Source organism: Salvia miltiorrhiza, chromosome 7 (genome assembly GCF_028751815.1).
Source record: "Salvia miltiorrhiza cultivar Shanhuang (shh) chromosome 7, IMPLAD_Smil_shh, whole genome shotgun sequence".
NCBI lineage: Eukaryota > Viridiplantae > Streptophyta > Magnoliopsida > Lamiales > Lamiaceae > Salvia > Salvia miltiorrhiza.
In genome coordinates, this window is record NC_080393.1 from 9,890,300 (window position 1) to 9,907,920 (window position 17,621).

A 17,621-nucleotide genomic window follows, 5' to 3' on the forward strand; every position below is an offset into this window, starting at 1 on the left:
ACATATTCATGGGAATAGGCATTTCATCGGAAATGACGTTTCCCATTACAAAAACAGTACTACCAATCATAAGATTGAGAATGGACATAAGAACCACCATTTCATTCCTGCATACCAGCCATGCCCTTAACGCTTTAGTTTATTGGACATGAATGCTACATTCTTTACAAAAGTAATAAACCCCGAAATGAATTAATATTACTTGATACGTACAGTTATTACGTTATAATTTCTTAGAATAGTAATACTAATATCTTAACATTACTTCAATATTTATTTTCAATTGAGATCTATATTTAATTTATAGATGTAATTAGTGTACATAATTTTATAATTAATGCAACTGAAAAATGATTTAATTAATTACAAATGTAAAATGAGAAGGGAAGCAAAGGAATTGAATCGAGAGGTAAGTGATTATGCAAAGAAAAAGAATATAGCTAAGTAGGAATGTAGGATGTTAACCACTTTCATAAATGGTCATTGACTCGAATGTCACTTCAATTAATAAAATAATACTACAAATTATCGGCAGTGACTAATATGTAAATAGAATAAAAGAGGGTCATCTACAAAGAAAGCCAGAAAGGAAAGTAATTACAAAATGAATTAATATAGGTGAAATGCAAGTAATTAATCATACATGTAATTATCTCAAATTTTCAATTTCTTTCTTGTATAATGATATTCTATCCTACTAAATGAGTACATTTGTAATGTTTACTGGTGCATTCATCATTGTTAAGTTAATTAAATTTGTAAACTAGATACAAGGAAAATGTTGCAAATGTAAATTAATTAATGTATATTTATAAGGACACAATGACATTCCAAAACAAGTCCATTTAATACTAAGCGACCCTTTCTCGCTCACTCTTTAATTTCCCCAAACTCGTCCCCCACTTCTTTTATCACATCATAAAAATAAATATATATTCAATGAAATAATTAAGTTAGTACAAAAATATAGTAATTACACCAAATATCCAATCAAATGAAACCCGCAAAGACTTAATCAAGTCAATAATCTCTTGCAAGAGAGACTTCAACACTTCAACTTTGTTGCTCAGGGGCTAGGCCTCCTCGACCCACCTTACCATAGCCTAACCTCATTTAAGCAATTCAGACATATGATAGTATTGTATATACCAAGGGTTGAGGATTTAAAATTTATATAAGAAAAATGTACACCCTAATATATTTAGATAATTTAAAACCCTTAACATTGCCATAGGCTGCTCATGTACAAATATAATAGAATATGTCAAACAAATGGGCAATAGAAGATCTTAAATGCCATTTAAGAGTTACCCTACTTCACCCCCTCCTAGTTATTTAATTGGCTACCTAGCTATATGATATGTAGAGCATTTAATAATATTATTTAGGGGTGAAACTAGGTTTGAAATTCATAAAATTGCTTAGGAGGAGGTAGACATATATGTGATAGCCAATAAATAAGAGTGTTGAAGAAGTGTCTATATCACCAATAATGTTGACAGATAAACAAAATGTTTACGTGGCGGTAATTGGGAATGCCATGCCCACAATTATCACCCATTAGGCCTACAAATATTATCTTCAACCTCAAAAAATTGACATCTTAGAAATGACTATATTAATTTTTTTAACACTAACTTTTCTTTTGTTTTTAATAATCTAGCTCGTTGAAAAGGCCCCATTAAAAAAATGAGGTGATCTTGGGTACACCCGGGTGTACCGTACAACCGGGTTATACCTTCACTAAAATTTTGATCCATATCCTGATTTGAATCCGTATCTTGACCCAACCCATATAAATAATACTATTATGGATACGGGTCAACCCGGTTGTACGGTACACTCAAGTGTACCCAAGATTTTGTGTAAAAAAATTAACAGCAATTGTTTGTCCATGCGATTGAGTTGCATCCAGGGATCTTAGCTGTCAAGGTTAACTTGCAGATTTTCCATTGGTTGAATTTTATATCAAAATCGATTACTATTAATGCGGCACTAATATTCAAGGAAAATATTTTATTGTCATACGAGGATATATATAGTAGTTAAATGGGAGATATTATTAATTGTCGATAGTATATATAAGGTAAATATAATTGTTGGAACCCAATAATTGTACGTGAAACGCCAACGAGGCCTAGCTTTAATGGCAAAGTGTCTTGGGTTCAATATCGCTTGCGTGCGGTGATATTTTTCCACTTTAGATAATGTTGTATTCTCGTCTACGTGCAATGTCGTATTATTTGGTGTTGAGGTCCCACACGTAGGGTGCGGTGATATTTTTCCACCGTCTACATGCAGGTTGCATAATTGATTATATTCATATATCTCTTATAATTTCAAAAAAAAAGAGATATATAATTTCAAAAAAAAAAATTTAATCGTACGTGAAACTAGTTTGATAATGTTGACTATAATATGCTTCTACACATTCATATATCCCATGATTACAATTGGGTAAATGAAATGAATAAATGTATTACAATTATATTTATTTAATCCGTACTCAATTCAAGCCTCAAATTCAATATATTACTAAATGAAAAAAAAACGCAAACAATTGAAATAACACTCCTATTTAGAGAGTTTTTGGTAGTTTGCATTTGGTAAAGGTAAGATGGATTATATACTTGATTAATCATATTCATAGATGATCAACTTTGTTTCCTTTAATTTTTCTTTTTGTAAAGAGGCAGCTGGTAGTGTAATTCTCTGTGAATGGAATGTGACATTAGGCCTACATTCTTATTTAGTACATCGATCTGATAATTACTGACTACATGCACTTTATGTTACAGTAAATCTATATATGTATATCTAACCTCCTTTTCTTTCTCTTCCTTTTTCTTATCTTGTTTTCTTTAAACAAATTTATTAGTTAGATTCTCCATAAAAATCTATAATACGATATTCTCATATTTCTAGCTAGTTCATGGAATACCTATTTTACTTAATAATAACATAATTATGTTATGATTTTCTAACACTTTTAAATGTGTGTGTGTGTGTGTGAGAGAGAGAGAGAGAGAGGCCACAGAAGATAGAACAATACGTCTGTGTCAAAACAAACGGATCCTAAGAAAATGTCTTAATCTTGTGAAATAATAAACGTTGTGTGCATATAATTTTCTTGTGGCTTATTTCTTACTTATTTTACTTTTCACTGTATTCCAGCAGTCATATATTTTATTTTTGATCATTCTAACTTATTGAATATTGTATAGATAATATATATTACCAATTTACCACCTCAAGAAAAAATATTACCTATAAAAATGGTACAGAAAATGCACCATATATTTTGATATATTGAATAATCTGAATTTGTTGGATTTCCTAAATCAAAAAGTTATGTATTGTAAATCTAAATTATCTTCCAAAATAAACACATTGTGGATAAAACAAAATAAATGAAAGATAAATAATACTTACTCGCGCATGTATAATTAATCTTTTTTACTTTATATTGAAGAGTCTCACTGCTGATTTAATATCTTCAAAGGTATAAAATTTCCAACTTTTAGAAAGGGAGACGTTAGTAAGCACTTTTTTCAACATTATTGAAATAAAAGATGATAGCTATTTTCTTTAATATATAATTACAATCATTATTTATTATTAACGTTTTGCGTGTGAATCTTGTTAAATCAACTGAACTTTTTCCTAAACACGAGTGAGCATTATATATAGAGTATAAGCTAAAAAGTACTAAAGTCTCAATTCATTTACGTTTTAACATTTCAGGATATATTTTATCTGACTAAGATAAGTGTGGTGTGAATGAGAAGATATAGATTTTAAAAAAATATTGAAAAATGTGTATAAAGTGAAGAAAATATTATTCCACCAAAATTGATTTGTTAAGATAATTTTTTTAATATCATATATGACTGAGGGTAAAATTTTATATATATATATATATATATATATATATATATATTCTAAAATAGAAAATTTTAATTTATTGTGAACGAACGAAAATGATAAAAAAATCACATTTATTATGAACGAAAAAAATCACATTTATTATGAACGAAGGGAGTGGTTATATTTACAAAACTCATGTGTAAACTAACCAAACAAATACTTACTAATTATTTATTGAAAAGCAAAAAAAAAGTATACACTCATATTGACAAGGTGACTCTAAACCACTCGAAACTAGAAGAAAAAAAAAAATCAATGACAAAAAGTGGACATAAATTTGGGGGGAGAAAATGAGTAATATGTACAATATAGTGATTTTTAACCATCAAAAAACGAAAGTACAAGTAGAGAAGCACAAGGCACACCTCCTAAATTTAGCTTGTCCACTTGAGAGTCTCAAAGCTGCATGAGATCAAACTCCCACCACCACCGCCATCGCCACCGCCGTCGCCACCTACTTGGTCGTAGAAATAGTCATAAAAGTTGTTATCCGACGCCCACCACGGCGGTTGCAGCCACCCCTCGGCCGAGTCAACCACGGCCAACTCGCCCCCCGACTCGGTCGACTCGTAGCTCCCCTCCAAACTCGGCAACTCAATGATCTCGCCCAGCTCTTCCCCTTCACCGCCGGTGGAGGTCACCGTGGAGGACGACGAGGAGCAAGAGGAGGAGGAGGAAGACGGGCCGAGCTCCTCCATTGCCGCCGCCTTGGCCGCGGCGGCCTGCACGTCGCGGGGCGAGAGCGAGTCGGGCCGGGGCAGCGAGTCGCTGAGTTGGGGGAAGTTGAGGATTGCCGAGTTTCCCTTGATGCACATCGCCGCCACGTCGTGGGCCCTCGCGGCCATCTCCGCCGTGGGGTAAGTTCCCAGCCAAATGCGCGACTTCTTCCGCGGCTGCCGGATTTCGGAGACCCATTTGCCCCAGCTCCGCATTCTCACTCCTCGGTAGACCGGGTGCTTGTTTCCGCTCTCTTTCGCTGCCCTCTTCTTGCTGGGCTTGCTCTTCTTGCCCTCGCCTGACTCGCGAGTCGACTCAGTCATTGTTTCCGCGGCCGAGCGCGGCGGCTCAGTCATTGTTTACTTTTTTATTTATACTTTGATATATGTTAATTAGAATGACAATGGTGGCGGAATATTCTTGATCACATGTAATGGTGGAGTGTGAGGATTGATGAGGGTTTTAAGAAATTTATATAGTGAGGAAAGAAAAGAAAAGAGTGTTAGTTGAGGTGTGATAAGCGTCTAGTTTTGAAGCAAATTTGGGAAACATGATAAAACAAACAAACAAATTATACAGACAAAAAAATATTAAGTGTACGTTGGGGTGTGACAACGACGCCCCTAATTGCAAAATTTTGACAAAATTGTAAGGTCGCATTGCACGCGCGCGCGCGCACACACACTTAGAGAGAGAAAGCGAGAGAGAGAGAGGTGACATCTAAATTACATCACGGAGTTTCCATAAGTTTTGTCCAATTAAAATAATTCACGAGTTTACAAATGATGAAAATTATTACATTTTGATTTGAACTATTTTGAAGTATTCAAATTGATACACATTGACCAATCAGTTTGTTCCATATAGTAACTCCACCTTGCAAGTTTTGCTATTCTTTTTATTCATATTGTCTTTTTGTTCAATTTGCCAAATATTCTAGATAATATTCTTATGATTGTTGGTTGCGCACATAACAAAACAATGATGAACGCATATATAATAAGGGACAGGTGTATAGAAATTGAACCAATCAAGTTATAAATCAGACAGTTCATCCATTAGTTAAGTAAAAACCAATAACAATTTATTGTAGTAGTTGAGTTGAAATACATGATTAAAAAATATATATTTTAATTCACAATGCATTTTATCATTACTTCGTTAATATCTTTAAAAAAGATTTAAAACATTTTTAGATGAGTTGATCACGAGGAAAAGGAAATCACATTTTCTTTTGTAGCGAAGTATATATACAATATGCAAACTTTCGCATATATACTCTTTAATAGGACACTTAAAAATATCCTATTAAAATATTCTCTAATCGATGCGACCTGCTTTTATTACTTATATTAAATTTTTTACTAATAACAATAGACACCTTTATTATTTTTATAAAAGTGTCATTTAAGAAATATAATTTGTATTTAAAAAAAATCATTTTATATCATATTTTATGTGTATAATTTTATTTGTTATTAATAAAAATATTTTGTTTATTAATAAAATTATCATTAATATAATACAACTAAATAGAACGGCGACGAGGCTATGGGCTGCACCATGCGGACTACTACACAAAAGACCAATTATAGTTATATAAATGAATAATGAAATTGCACGCACGTTCATAAGAGCTAATTGGTTTAGTTAAATAAAGGTGGATTAATATTTTGTGAAAGAAACAAATCATACCCGTTTGGTAGGACGGTATTATCAAATAAAATTAATGGGCAATGTAAAAGTAATAAAATAACATGTAACCACTAAGGAGATGAAAATTCGGAGTATCCTAGACCACGTACGTAATATGTCCGTTGAGGTGTCAATTTATATAATTTATATTTGTCCGTTGCAATAACAGCACTATAAGTTTTTCAAATTCAACATGTTTGAATATGACTTATTTCTCCACCAATTTATTACTTGAATTGACACTTTTTAGCTCCTCTTTAGGGCCCTTTTGGTTTTCCTAACAAAGTAATAATTTCATAATTAAAACACATACCACTATATTATGATCTCTAAACACTTAACACACGGTATAAGCATTGTATGATCGACCCCATCTTAATCTGTCAAATTATTTGGCATTGAATTTCTTTTCTTAATTATTGATATTACATCGAAGTATAAGCATTGTATATATATGATCGACCTCACTTCGACCCGTTAGATTATTTTGACATTGAAATTTTTTCTTTTATTAATTATTAGTATTACACTGAATTGTATGACTTACCTCACCTCGACCCATCAGATTATTTGACATTGAAACTTTTTCTTTTGTTAATTATTGATATTACATCGAGGTAAGTAATGTAAAAATTGGTTGGTCTATAGTATATCACTACTTATTATGGTTGAGTAAATCGTGAATGTGAAAATAATATTCTTGAGTTGATATTGGTGCATTTAATTTTCTCATTTTCGCATTAATGTTGTGGATTTTATTCCCGCACTGTACTTAAAACTTTTTTATTGTACGATTTCATTAATTATATATGGCTTAAATTGAGTAGAGGTACTTATTCAATAATTAGATTAGCTGGTTACTAGTTAGTATCTTTTAATTATTATCAAGGAATTGTGTAAAACTCTATGATATACAACTAATTAAAACTAGCTAAATCAGTCCGTCGGTAACACCCAAATTTCCGTCGGTAAATGAAGATTTCGACGGAGTACCGACGTCGACGGCTCGACATTAAAAGACGCGTCGGTAAATAGTACACCGACGGATAAGTAGTCCGTCGTTCATTATCGACGGATCCACGACCGAAAGTCCGTCGCCGACTTCTCAGTCGCCGACGACTGTATCGTCCAGTTTCCGACGGAAAACCGACGGACGAATCCGTCGGTAATAATCGCCGGAGCCGCCGTCCGATCGCTGGAAAAGTATCGACGGAAGATCCGTCGGTATCCTTTTTTAAAAAAATGAAATTATCCAGATTTTGGTTTCACTTGTTATCGACAATTTACACATATTTTCGAAATCAATCTATTTAACAACAATGATAATTTAAATCAAACTAAAGTCTAATGATAACACACATCCAAGTCAATCCTAATAAGTTTTCACATACTACAATCCTAATAAGTTTTCACACACATCCAAGTCTAACATATTACATATCCAAAATAGTAATACACATCAAAGTCAAAGAGGCGGAGGTGGTGAGGGGGGGGGCAATCCCGACTGTGCACAAAAGCGAGTCAAGTACTCGTGTTGTGCTAGTAGGTGTGCCCTGAAGCTCTCACTCTCTTGTCGACGCTCATCTCGCTCCTTCTGCAACTCATTCTGGAGACCAACTATTGTATCGTCATAAGCTGAGGACCGAGCGTGAGATGATCCACTCGAACCATCACTCTTGAGGGTAGATGCCAGACTACCAACACCAAACAACCTCTTCTTCTTATCCAATCCACCTACAGCCTCATGGTATATTTTGGCCATGTCCACCTCTTGTGGCTCAGTAGATCCAACCACCGGCTGACTTTGTTGTTCCCTTAGCTCTTCAATTTTTCTCTACAATTAACAAACAAATTTGCAATTGCATAAGTAACATAAAATGTACTAAACAATCATAAAAGTTATATCACATACCCCAACTGTCTCAGATCTAGGGTCAGTATATGATCCATCTTTGTTCACGTGGAGGACCTCATAAGCGTCATAGAAGCACTGACTGGGATCAACGCCCTTCTTTTTGGCCTTTATATTAAAAATGATTGAAATTTATATTAAGTATAAATATGTGCAAACTATTAAAAACATTTAAATGAAAAATTAAAAAGTTACTTACAATCTCATCGGCAATCTGGAGAGTAGATTTGGAGCCTCCTTTATGCTTCATTTGTCCTGTTCCTGGACCTTCAGGCTCAGACATTCTGCACTTTTTGGCCGTTTCTGATTTCTTAACCATAGCCTCACTCCTCCAGTAACTCAACCAATCAGACCACTCACGCTCATGAATAAATGGTGGCCTTCCCTTCTTCGGATCATCATTTGCCATCTTGATTTCATATACAAAATCTTTATACCTACGAGCCGCGATCTTCATAAAATCCAACTTCACTGCCTGTTCGATACTATCATCCCACATGAAGTGCTTCTGCATTATTTGAAATAAAAAATGAGTAATATAAATATACTCCACTAACTAGTATCAATCTAAAGAATTCAGCAAATTCAAAGCTAAATTAGACTTCACTAAATAAGAAGGGACGTGAATAATATACCTTGAATTCCATAAAATATAAATTCTTCGCATCATCTTGTGTCGCCTTCCAGTTAAAGCCATTAGGGTTCCTAACTTGCCTGAAAATATGAGTACATGCTTGGGCACGTACTCGTATGGGTAGATCTTACTGTTATTAAATAAATAAAATGGTCATTGCAAAAGAAAGAAATAAAGAATATTATCAAATAACACAAACTTACCCCTGAGGTGTAATGGTCAACATAATCCGACCCGTACTCGAGTGGCTGCTGGGCACGGTATCTTCTAATGATGTCGGAGCGGATCCACTACCTCCAGCCAACTGTATCTGGGCAACTGAATCACGAATGCCCCCATCAGACGCTTGTGATGATGCCCCTGAGGATGATGATCGCCCTCTACCATCACCGCGCCCTCGTCTACCACTGTGCCCGTCACTGCTTCCTCTAGCCATCTGTATAAAATTAATAATGAAAGGATTAACAAACAAAAAAAAAAGATATTTGAAAAGATATAATGAAATCACATATAAGACTTGATTAAAACAAAACTTCTACATAAAACCTGACACTAAAAACTATCATCCAAGTTTCTATCTTCTTCATCAGTCAAATATGTGTCTTCTTCGTCTTCCTCATCGGCATCATCAATATCTATCAAACCACCACGAAGATGCACTATTATGGTGTCATCATCTATGTTAGGGTTTGTTGGAGTCATTAAGTCATCTTCTTGAGAAGGTTGGTTCACTACAGTCTCTTCCACTGCATTTGGAACTTCAACTTTCGACCTAGCTTTAATCTTACAAACTTCCCACCAATCCTTCCTATCACTTCTCAAACTTGGGTATGTACAATAATATACTTGAATAGCTTGGTCAGCTAGCACAAATGGTTCATAACCACCATATCTACGTGTATGATTTATTGAAACCAATTTGAATTGAGGATGCACTGATGTCCTACATGGTGATGGATCAAACCATTCACACTTAAAGAGTGTGATCGTCTTCAGTGGTAGACCCATATACTCAAGCTCGCATACCTCCAGCAAACGCCCATAATAGTCGAGTTCACCATTCTCATCTGAACCATAACATTCACCTTTTATGCACACACCACTGTTCATACTAGCCCGATTAGTCCCATGCATCATCGTGTGAAATTTATATCCATTTACATAAAATCCCGGGTAAGTCTTCACCATGACTAGGGGGCCCTTTGCGAGAGCAATTAGAAACTCATTAACCACGTGATTTGCAGGATTTGACACCTATATTATGAGATAAATTAGAATCTAATTATATGATTATGTGTAAATACTAGATGAATAATTTAAGTCTCATATTACATATGATCGGAACCAATCTGAAAATTGGATTTCCATCTGATGGTTAATATCAGCTTCTGAGACGTGTAATGCACGCAATTCAGCCACGAATAACCTAAATTAAACACACCATAAGTTACATAATATTTTATGATTATGAAATGAAAGACAATTTTATTAACTTAACTTACTTGAGATATGTTTGTGTCACTTCTTTGCAATTTAGTAGAACATAAGTATGAGCAGCGTGATACTCTTTTTCATCTAAGTATCTCGTCGTCATTTTTCCAAAGTATTGCTCAGGTTGCTTGAAAACTGAAATTCGATCTGGATGTCCATCAAAGTAGCTAAATGTTTACCTTTCCCATGTTGACATATTGTGCTATATATTGCAATATAGGTAAGAAAATCTCAAATTTTGTTTTACCTAAACGGCCCAATGGTGAATTCTTCAATAAATTTTGACCATTTTACAAACGTTAAAATTATTATTTTTTTAAATCGTATATCACCACTTTAGTATCAGCTAATTCAGCCGGCCGAGTCAAAGGTCAATGGCTGAACTATATATGCGCCAAGCGCTGAGGTAGCTTATCAAGATTATTAAATTAAATAGTACATGGCATCAAAAAATATGGAATTTTTTTAAGCTCAAATTCAACTCATAATCAAATTTTATTTTTTCCTCTGGATTATGCACAAAAGTATCTTCTCAACTCCGATTACAACGAGCATCACAACAACAAAATTATTCTCTAAAAAACTTTATATTCACGCCCGATTATCAACATGTACACTATGTTATTTTTTTGTGTTATTTAAGTTCTAAATTTATTTGTAGTAATTAAAATTTGTAACGTGGATTCAATTTATGCATTAACAATTTAAGTGATTCGAGTGTGTTTTTTCATTAAAATGAAAATAATTTTTGTATCCAAGGAGATGATTTATTAAGTTAATTAACTAGTTAACTTTGCGGCCGAAGCTCTCTATATTGGACGTGTAATCGGGTATACTGTGTTTGGTTAATTCATGCGTAAATTGAGAAATAAAATGAAATATAACAATCCAAAAATACACTGCCAAACTTATTGCTATGGCAGGTCAAAAGGGAAAAAAAAAGGTTATTTCGCTAATACGAAAATATAGTAGTAGTAATTACTAATTAGGTGACATAATGAGATGTCCAAAAAAAGCATTAAATAAGACTACAAGTTAAGTCAAGAGGCGGAGGCCCAGCGACATTTCTTTCTCTACATAGCAATGTGTATATTAACTATTAATTAGTTCATTATGTTATTGTTAGCCCAATTCACTACGAAAGCCTAATTCAATGCATTCAAATTTGTTATGATAAATTGAGAATTAAGATGGAGTATATAAATACCTAAATCTCAACCAACCCCACTAGTTAAATTCTAAATTCTAGATTCATATTTTTAAGAACATCAAAGCCCATAAATTAATTGTGAGAAGGAATTGCATTCTATTTTGGCTATAAAAAGTCTGGAAAAATAATTAATTGTACGTTGAACTCAGCTTGCATGTCGAAAATATCCTTCGTTAATTGCTTTCAGCCATCGATTCGAGTTCCGAAATATTCTTGCAAAGTATTTTGGATCTGTTACGAAGTAGTACTATTTTGTTCTCGATAGTATATTTTCAAGATGTTACACTACAAAAAAACGCGTAATTACCGGCTAAAATTACCGGCGGCAATTTTGCCGTCGGTAATTAACGGCGGCACGGCGGCGGCATTCCAGACGACCCGTGCTTTCGAAATTACCGGCCCGTTACCGACGGCAAACTTGCCGCCGTTAACTAGCGACGGCGACGCCGCCGGTAAGTTTCGAATATATAATAAAACATTAAATTAACACAATTACCGACGGCGTTTACGCCGTCGCTATCTAGCGGCGGCACTTGCCGTCGGTAATGGCCAATATTAGGGCACGCGTAACCTCCTTTTTTCACTTTTGCGCAGAACAATCCCCCCCCCCCCGCCGCTTCGCCCCTGCTGCTGCTGCCTGCTGCTTCCACCAGCCGACCACCGCCGCCGAACCCCGCCGCCGACCGCCGCCGTGCCCAGCCGCCCAGGTAACTCTCTTTCTCTCTCTCTCTCTCTCTCTGTATATATATATATATATAATTTTTAAATTTTGACTTATATTATTAATTTATTTTAGTTCGACGATTTCGTTTCGCCGCTTTCTTCACGACACCCGCCGAAAACCACCACCGTACGCTCTCTTGTTTAATTATTTATTTAATTATTTATGTATTTATATGTTAATTAAATAGATTTATTTGTTATATATAGTTTAATAATTAATTTATAATTGGCTTTGTTTATAAATAAATTATATGTAGCATGAATAATTTTAAATTATATCAATTGAAGCATGATTAATTTTAAATTATATTAATCAATTAGTATATGTTGTTAGTTTAGTTTTAAATTATGAGCATGATTAATTTTAAATTTTATTAATTTTAATCAATATAATTTAGTTTAAGTTGTTTGTTAGAATAATTTATATATGTTGGATAATATTGTGGGATAGATTTAATCAATTTCTTAAGGATCTTCTCCCTTTGGGATAGAAATTGATTATTTCTTAAGGATCTTCTCCCAACAAATGATTGTTTTTAATTTAATTACCATGATTTTTATTGCTTTTATTTGTATTGTATTATTGCTTCGATATTGGGGGGCCGGGTAGACCTAGTATAGGCTTAGTAAATTAGGACCACTATGGTCACTATAGTTGCTGGTAGAGTCGAGCACTTGGTAGTTAGGATAGTGGGGTTATGCTGTCGAAATTTTGTTAGATTTCAAGTAATTTATTATATTTTATTTTGTTTTTTTCAATTAGAATTTGCAAGAATGAGTGATAATCGTACGTGGATGTACGCGAGATACAATGATCGTACCGCATTTGAAACGGGGCTTGAGTTTTTCCTTGAGTGGGCGTTCAATCAAACGGCGTACACAGATGGACAAGGTAACATTAGGTGCCCGTGTAAGAAGTGCAAGAATCAAGCGTATTTAGATGTACCTACGGTCAGAGAACATGTTAGTAGGCGTGGATTTGTCCTGAATTACAAAGTTTGGGTTTGTCACGGGGAAGCACCGCTGTCTATGCCGAGAGAACATGCTATAATGAATGAGGATGATGGATTATACAATAACTACGAAAGGATGGTGCATGACCATGCTGGACCTAGTAATTATCAAGATCCTCCAAATCTGGAGCAGCCGCCCAATAATGACGCTCAACAGATTTATAACATGTTGGATGCAGCGGATACTCCATTGTACGCAGGATGTGACACGTACTCACAATTAAGTTGGATGACTCAATTCATGAGCATAAAGACTGAAAGCCACATGTCAGAGAGGACTTACAATCAGATGTCTTCGATGATGAAAGCTGCTTTACCAGAGGGTAACAACTGTCCAGAAGACTTCTATAGTACGAAAAGAAATCTACGTGGTTTGGGTTTGCCAGTAGAGAAGATCGATTGCTGTGTTAATAACTGCATGTTGTATTGGGGGGAAACTAGTGAGCTACATACTTGTATGTTCTGTGACCAATCACGATATAAGGACAGCTTGCGTGCATCTGGGAGTCGCAGAAAGAAACAAGTGCCCGCTAAACAGATGCACTATTTTCCCTTGACGCCCCGATTGCAGAGATTGTTTGCATCTCCTGCAACTGCTGAACAAATGCGGTGGCATGCGACCTCCACAGACGATGGGATAATGCGCCACCCGGCCGACTCTCCGGCATGGAAACATTTGAATTCAGTCTTTCCTGGATTCGCCGATGAGATTAGAAATGTGAGATTGGGCCTCTCTACAGATGGTTTTGCCCCATTTGCACAATCAGGGCGTCAATATTCTTCTTGGCCAGTTATTGTCACGCCGTATAACCTGCCTCCGTGGTTGTGCATGAAAGAACAATTCATGTTCCTCACAGTCCTCGTGCCTGGCCCATCAAACCCAAAGATGAAGTTGGACGTATTCTTACAGCCATTGATACACGAGTTAAAATCTCTGTGGGAGGTTGGTGTGAACACTTACGACATATCGTTGAAGCAAAATTTTCAGATGCGAGCAGCTCTGATATGGACTATCAGTGATTTTCCAGCGTACGCTATGTTGTCTGGGTGGGGTACAGCTGGGAAATTGGCATGTCCACATTGCATGGAGAATACAGAAGCATTCACTTTGCCGATGAGTGGAAAACAATCGTGGTTTGATAATCATCGGAAGTTCTTACCTCCTAACCATGTGTTTAGGAGAAACAAAACTTCATTCTTGAGGAATAAGACATGCAATGTTGGTCCACCAGAACAAAGATCAGGAATACAAATCTTGAATCAAATCGAGGGGTTAGGCTTCGTGAAGGTTACCGAAGACTTCGATGGCAGGAACGCTCAACTCGCCAAATATCAAGATGTAGGGTGGAAAAAGAAAAGCATATTTTGGGATCTACCCTATTGGAGATATCTTTTGATTCGACATAATCTGGATGTCATGCACATTGAGAAAAATGTGTTTGATAACGTGTTTAATACTGTCCTGAATGTGAAGGGGAAGACAAAAGATACAGAAAAATCTAGAGAAGAATTGAACACCTTCTGCAAGCGGAAAGAGTTGAAGAAAGTGGATGGAACTCGAGGGTATCTGAAAGCATGTTATACGCTTGACAGGGAAGAGAAGAAGATCTTACTCCAATGGATCAAGAGTCTTAAGTTTCCCGATGGGTACGTGTCAAATATTAGTAGATGCGTTGACATGAACGCCCTGAAGATGCACAACATGAATGGCATGCTGCACATGGATGAGCGCGAATGGCATGCTGCACACATGTATATTTTGAGCAATTGTGCAGAGGTTGCAGAGACATATAGCAAGTGAGTATTCTCGTTCAATTTACGTATAAGAAGTGTTCATCATATATAGGTGTTAACATATTTATTTGATTCTTTGTATCCAAGGATCTTCAAGGAGGAAAAACGATATGCAAATCCTTACATGACTGATGCAGAGTTTGAAGTCGCGTTTCACAACGAGTTTATTCTGTGGTTTAACCATTACGTAAGAGACGATAAATTTATGTTAAATATACATTTACTTACTCTAAAATTGGCTAGCAAACTTAAATGATATTTGTGTGAAACAGGTTTGTCGTCCTTGTAACGACGAGTTGAACCCTTATATTAGGTCGCTTGCAGCTGGACCATTAAGGGAGATTGAAACATACTCCGGCTATTTCGTGAATGGCTACAGGTTTCACACAACTGATCATGATAGAGAGAGTGCGACTGTGAACAGTGGCATTTGCATAAAAGGTTCGGTCTATGGTAGTGATAGAGATGTGCTAGACTTTTATGGGCGTCTGCAAGAGGTTTGCGTGCTGGAGTATCCGGGGTATCCAATTAAGCAGACAGTCTTGTTCAACTGTGAATGGTTTGACTTGTCGGCTCAGGGAACTTCTATTGATACAGACTTCAAGTTAGTTTCACTGAACCACACACGAAGATATAAGAAGTATGATCCCTTTGTTTTGGCGAGTCAAGTAGTTCAAGTGTTTCACTGTCCCTATCCCAGTACGAACCAATCAAAGAAAAATTGGTGGTCAGCATGCAAAGTCAACGCAAGATCTAAGGTTGAAGTGTCTACTGCAGCATCTACATCAACATTAGATCAACCATTTCAAGAAGAAGTGGTTACTATTATGCCTACTCACACAAGTGTAGGCATTGAACAACCACTTCTCCTTCATCCCCTCGGTGGAGTCGTTGAGATTGAAGATGACGATGAAGCAAAAGACGATGATTCCCCGTTGACATCTAACGATAGTGATGATGATAGTAGTGATGCTTATGAATAAATGTAAATGCACATTTTGGTTGAATTTGATTGCAAATTTGTTATGTTTGTTAGTTACTGTTAATGTTACGTTTCGCTATATATTTGTTAATTTAATTGTATGCAACAGGCATCATGTCTACCTCTCGAGGTTTCTTGGGATTTGGGAGGCGATCTGGCGTTAATGCGCCAGAAGCTACAGCAGATACATCTGATGGGTCTGGGACGCATATTTCTGGGACTCCCGAGACTCCCAATGCTTCTAGTAGTTCACGGGCTAGAAGGCCTAGGGGCCCTACAGCTGCCGCTATCAGAGAGAGAGAGGTTAAGGCACCTGATGGGAGGACGGTATTTCAGAGGCATCCTGAGACTGGGTAAGTACATTAGTTAAAATTACTGTTTCTCGTACACCATGATTAAGTGACAAAATTACTTGTACACAGTGTTTTGTTGGAGCCCACTGACCTGTCCAAAGCTTGCACGTGCACATTTAATATGTTTGAAAACCCAGGCGGGTACACATGGAAGTTGACGCCCCCGGCGATGAAGGATAAATTTTTTGATGAATTACAGGTACAATTAAATTTATAATACATATAAATATATCATATTAAATTGTTAAAATGTTTGATATTAAATTAATTCTCTTTCTTTCAACAGAAAGAGTTTACGTGGCAGCCCGATGATGAGCATGACGTGAGGATCATGTGGGAGACAAAAGCCCGCAAAAGGTACTCCGACATGATGAGCGACTACAAGACAACTCTCAAGCAGTGTATCAGCCAAGGGAGAGAGATGTCTAGGCCCGTCTGGATGACTCCCGATTTCTGGACTGGACTCCGGGATTACTGGCATCAGCCCGAGGTTGAGGCTGTTTCAACTCGAGCTCGTGCCAATCGGATGTCCGAGCCCGATGGGGAGGGTACAAGGATCAGTAGGCACGTGGGCGGGTCCCAGTCGACTCGTATCCTGCAGCAGTATATGGTATGTAATTAACAAATAATTAAGTATATAAATTAAATTAATATATTGACTAATATAACTTATTTATCTTATATAAATGCATCTACAGAGCTTGGATCCTGGTACTCCCCAGGATGCACCGAACTATGCCACCTTCCTCCGCCTCCACACGTACGCCGACGGAAGTTATACGTCGGAGAGAGATGCTAGAATTGACGTAAGTGTTTAAGTTTATTCAAATATTTAGTGAATGTATTTATTTTCTAACAATTATGCATTGTTATGTATGTATTAGGCCGAGGTTCATCGACTGGCCGCTGCCACAGGACGACAGGAGCGGCTAGACGAGGTGTATTTGGAGGTGGTGCAAATTGATAGGTCACGGATCTACGGCGTCGGGAGTGCCGGGCAGAGTCAGGCTAGTAGGGGGTCTATCCGCAGCACGGGCAGTTCTGTGGTGTCTCAGCAGCTTTATGAGACACGGATCTCCACGCTGGAGGAGCGATTGGCGGCAGAGCAAGCACAACGCCAACAGATAGAGGAGCGCATGGCGGCAGAGCAAGCAGAACGCCAACAGATGC

At 36.5% G+C, this 17,621-nt stretch overlaps 4 protein-coding genes across 4 annotated transcripts; 1 reads left to right on the forward strand and 3 right to left on the reverse strand.

The window, feature by feature from the left end:
- Window positions 1–4,010: 4,010 nt before the first annotated feature.
- Window positions 4,011–5,373, reverse strand: LOC130992453 (ethylene-responsive transcription factor TINY-like). Its single transcript, XM_057917090.1, has one exon. It carries the CDS (start codon window positions 4,998–5,000, stop codon window positions 4,302–4,304), a length of 699 nt encoding a protein of 232 aa, XP_057773073.1. The 5' UTR covers window positions 5,001–5,373; the 3' UTR covers window positions 4,011–4,301.
- A 2,292-nt stretch (window positions 5,374–7,665) lies between these two features.
- On the reverse strand, window positions 7,666–9,321 carry LOC130993799 (uncharacterized). The gene is made up of 5 exons (XM_057918834.1): window positions 9,089–9,321; window positions 8,887–8,965; window positions 8,451–8,759; window positions 8,252–8,359; window positions 7,666–8,173 (listed from the first exon to the last, which is right to left on the reverse strand). The coding sequence occupies exons 1-5, from the start codon at window positions 9,319–9,321 to the stop codon at window positions 7,805–7,807; spliced, it is 1,098 nt and encodes a 365-aa protein (XP_057774817.1). The 3' UTR covers window positions 7,666–7,804.
- A 116-nt stretch (window positions 9,322–9,437) lies between these two features.
- On the reverse strand, window positions 9,438–10,506 carry LOC130993800 (uncharacterized). Its single transcript, XM_057918835.1, has 3 exons — window positions 10,388–10,506; window positions 10,218–10,311; window positions 9,438–10,139 (listed from the first exon to the last, which is right to left on the reverse strand). The coding sequence occupies exons 1-3, from the start codon at window positions 10,477–10,479 to the stop codon at window positions 9,438–9,440; spliced, it is 888 nt and encodes a 295-aa protein (XP_057774818.1). The 5' UTR covers window positions 10,480–10,506.
- A 2,572-nt stretch (window positions 10,507–13,078) lies between these two features.
- Window positions 13,079–16,099, forward strand: LOC130992454 (uncharacterized). Its single transcript, XM_057917091.1, has 3 exons — window positions 13,079–15,119; window positions 15,204–15,303; window positions 15,389–16,099. Exons 1-3 carry the CDS (start codon window positions 13,084–13,086, stop codon window positions 16,097–16,099), a joined length of 2,847 nt encoding a protein of 948 aa, XP_057773074.1. The 5' UTR covers window positions 13,079–13,083.
- The last annotated feature ends 1,522 nt before the right edge of the window (window positions 16,100–17,621 follow it).